At 42.6% G+C, this 3,578-nt stretch overlaps 1 protein-coding gene across 1 annotated transcript; it reads left to right on the plus strand.

Moving 5' to 3' along the window:
* Window positions 1–2,577: 2,577 nt before the first annotated feature.
* Window positions 2,578–3,578, plus strand: LOC120290544 (uncharacterized mitochondrial protein AtMg00810-like). Its single transcript, XM_039306840.1, has 2 exons — window positions 2,578–2,722; window positions 2,839–3,578. Exons 1-2 carry the CDS (start codon window positions 2,578–2,580, stop codon window positions 3,576–3,578), a joined length of 885 nt encoding a protein of 294 aa, XP_039162774.1.

Genomic DNA, 3,578 nt, shown 5'->3' on the forward strand with positions numbered 1-3,578 from the left:
CACGAGGAGGAGACGCCGTAGCCTCGCCCTCGCGGAGAATGCCGCGAGAGAGAATTAGGGGCGAAAACCCTAGCTTGGGAGAATCGCGAAGGGCTAGGGCTAGGGTTTGAAATGGCCGAGCGAACCCTTAAAAGAGATGGGAGCTACGGCCAAGATTTAACGAGAAGATCCGACGGCGCAGATCTCCCGAGGAGATCCGACGGCTACGATTTTGCACGAAAATCTGACGGTCCGCAAAGAGCGGATCTATTCGCTAAATCGGACGGTTACGATAATTTGGGAATCAAAGGATCCGACGGCCATATTTTTTCCATACGAAATTTCAGCCAGAATTCAAAAGGAAAAGGTAAATTATACTGTGAGCACTGTAAACGTCCACATCATACCATAGAAAATTGCTGGAAATTGCATGGAAAACCAGGAGAAAAAGGAAAGAGGAGAGAATATTCTGCAGCTTACTGTGTGACCGGACCTCTTTGGGATAAGTAGTGATCGGCTTATTACCCATGGGCAATATCGAATTGATGCGGGCATTGCGAAAGCGGACATTGGAAAACAAAGGGAAGCTTCTCGGGTATATCTCATTGCCTGATAAACTCAATTTCAAAAAGGGCATGGATAATTGACTCGGCGAAACTGATCATATTATTTGTGATATGAGCTTTTTTTTCAAAAAGGAATAGGGAATTGAAGGAACCTATTTGTAGAACTCCCAAATGGAAACATTACTCATGTCACATTGACAGAACAGTTCAATTAAGCCCCAAATTATCCTGAAAATGTCCTCTATGTCCCACAATTCCGGTTCAATCTCATTTCCGTGTCCAAAGTATGCAAAGAAAACTCTTGTCAAATACTCTTTGATGCTGACACATGTTTTTTTCAGGCCCTTTCGACTGGGAAATTGATGGGCTTGGGTAATGTTTCTGAAGGTCTATATTTCTGGACTAGCACTTCAAGTCATCATCGTTCAATTCCTTTCAATAAAATGTCATTGTGTAATGCCATTGCCAATGATAAAGAATCTCTTTTGCATTCACGAATGGGACATAGTGCCTTCTTTCCATATCCTAACTGTCAAGTTTGCCCTTTAGCGAAACAATCTCGTGTCATTTTTCCTTCAAATGCAAAACGTTCCAATAGTACTCTTTCCCTAATTCATGTGGATGTTTGGGGGCCATATCACACAGCACATCGTGACGGTTCGCGATATTTTCTCACTATTGTTGATGATCACTCCAGAGCTACATGGGTATTCTTGATGCAGTCAAAAGCACAGGTTCCATCTCATTTGAAGACATGTATTGTCCTGACTAAAAATCAGTTTGGGAAGTCAATCCAGCGGATAAGGACTGACAATGGAAAGGAGTTTTTTAATCATGAATGCAGATCACTTTTTCTGATTCATGGCATTCTACATGAAAGTTCCTGTGTCTATACTCCACAACAGAATGGAGTGGTGGAACGTAAGCATCGTCACTTGCTGGAAGTCGCACGCGCTTTAAAGTTTCAAGGATCCATACCAGCAACATATTGGGGAGATTGTGTCCTTACTGCAGCCTATCTCATCAACCGTATGCCCACTGGATCTTAGCTGGTAAGTCACCTTTTGAGTTACTTTATGGAAGGAAACCAGCATTAGATCATTTACGAGTATTCGGTTGTTTATGTTATGCTACAACTGTGGGACCCTGAGATAAAATGGGTCCAAGAGCAAGGAAAGGCATTTTTATAGGATATCCTAACCTACAGAAAGGGTATTATATTCTGGATCAGTCAACAGGAGATATTTTTGTGAGCAGGGACGTTATATTTCACGAAACTATCTTTCCATTCCAGAAGACTTCAGGGGATTTGAATATCTCAAATAACTCACATCAACTTCCAATTGAAGATGATCTATCTCCTGAATACTTTATTGCTGCATCACCCGGGGAAGTCATAGCACCATCAATTGATCATTCACCACAAACAGAGACATTGGACAGCATGCCCACCGCTTCGTCCAACATTCGGACGTATCTCGCTACTCAAGCGAGAAAACAATGCTGCAGAAATTTCTTCACTTCCACCACCAACGGATCCTCCAAGACGTACGAAGAGAGCCACGAGACCACCGACGTGGACTAAAGACTATGTCTCGTGCTTCTTTAATGGACCAGGTATTAACTATCCAACATCTTCTTATGTTTCATTTGAAAGACTTTCATCGGACCATAAATGCTGCATTAGTCGTATATCCGATGAAAAGGAACCATCTGATTATGATGAGGCATCCAAAGATCCACGGTGGCAAACGGCGATGGCAGCGGAATTAGAGGCATTGGCCGATAATCAAACATGGGAGATAGTTGATCTTCCTCGGGATCGGAAGTCCATAGGATGCAAATGGGTCTACAAAATTAAATACAAAGCGGATGGATCCATTGAACGATACAAAGCTCGATTGGTGGCAAAAGGGTATACACAACGCGAAGGCTTCGACTACAATGAAACCTTTTCTCCGTCGCCAAGGATGTCACTTTGTTCGATCATTCTTGTTCTGTTGCAGCAATCCATGATTGGTCGTTACACCAAATGGACGTCCACAACGCTTTTCTTCATGGTGATCTGGATGAAGAAATTTACATGGACATTCCTCAGGGCTTACGGAGACAGGGGGAGGATAAAGTATGTCGTCTACGTAAGTCCCTCTATGGACTGAAACAAGCTTCCGACAATGGTATGCTAAGTTTGCCAAGGCTCTCACCAATGCCAACTTCAAACAATCAAAGTATGATTATGCCTTGTTTACATGGACCAAAGGTACGTCATCTATCTACTTGATGATTTATGTAGATGACATTCTTATCATGGGAAACGATGAAGCTGCAGTAGAAAGTCTTAAAAAGTACTTGCATACCGCTTTTCATATAAAGGATCTGGGAGCACCAAAATATTTTCTTGGGATTGAGATCGCAAGATCTCACCAAGGGATTTCTCTCAGTCAGAGGAAGTTTGTATTAGAAATTGTATCAGAGGCTGGGTTATCAGGGTGTAGACCAGCTGTCATTCCAATCGAACAGAACGTCAGGTTAACTACAGCAGATCATGCCGGGGGAACATTTCAGGATGATCCTATACTACAGGATCCGACGGGTTATCAGAAACTCGTTGGAAAACTTATATACTTGACTATGACCAGGCCCGACATATCATATGCGGTGCAAAATCTGAGTCAATTCATGCACAAACCGAAAGAATCTCACATGAATGCTGCTCTGAAGGTGGTCAAGTATTTGAAAGGATGTCCAGGACTCGGAATATTTTTATCCAGAAAATGCAACATGGAAATGACAGCATACTGTGATGCGGACTATGCAACATGTCCTATGAGTCGAAGATCCATAACCGGCTTCTGTATCAAGCTTGGAGATTCCCTTCTCTCATGGAAAACCAAGAAACAAGCAACAGTTTCTCTATCATCAGCTGAAGCAGAATATCGGGCTATGGCAAAAACCACATGTGAAGTCGTGTGGATACGAGGATTGCTCAGTGATCTTGGAGTACTATTGAAAGGTCCGACAAGGTTATACTGA

The sequence above is a fragment of the Eucalyptus grandis genome, chromosome 2 (assembly GCF_016545825.1).
Source record: "Eucalyptus grandis isolate ANBG69807.140 chromosome 2, ASM1654582v1, whole genome shotgun sequence".
In the NCBI taxonomy this organism is placed as follows: domain Eukaryota; kingdom Viridiplantae; phylum Streptophyta; class Magnoliopsida; order Myrtales; family Myrtaceae; genus Eucalyptus; species Eucalyptus grandis.

Excerpts from the sequence above, each read along its gene's own strand:
- LOC120290544 (XM_039306840.1), top strand. The coding sequence starts at position 2,578 with ATGGACGTCCACAACGCTTTTCTTCATGGTGATCTGGATGAAGAAATT. Across the intron at positions 2,723-2,838 it reads GAAACAAGCTTCCGACAATG|ATGACATTCTTATCATGGGA; the intron begins GTATGCTAAGTT and ends TGATTTATGTAG.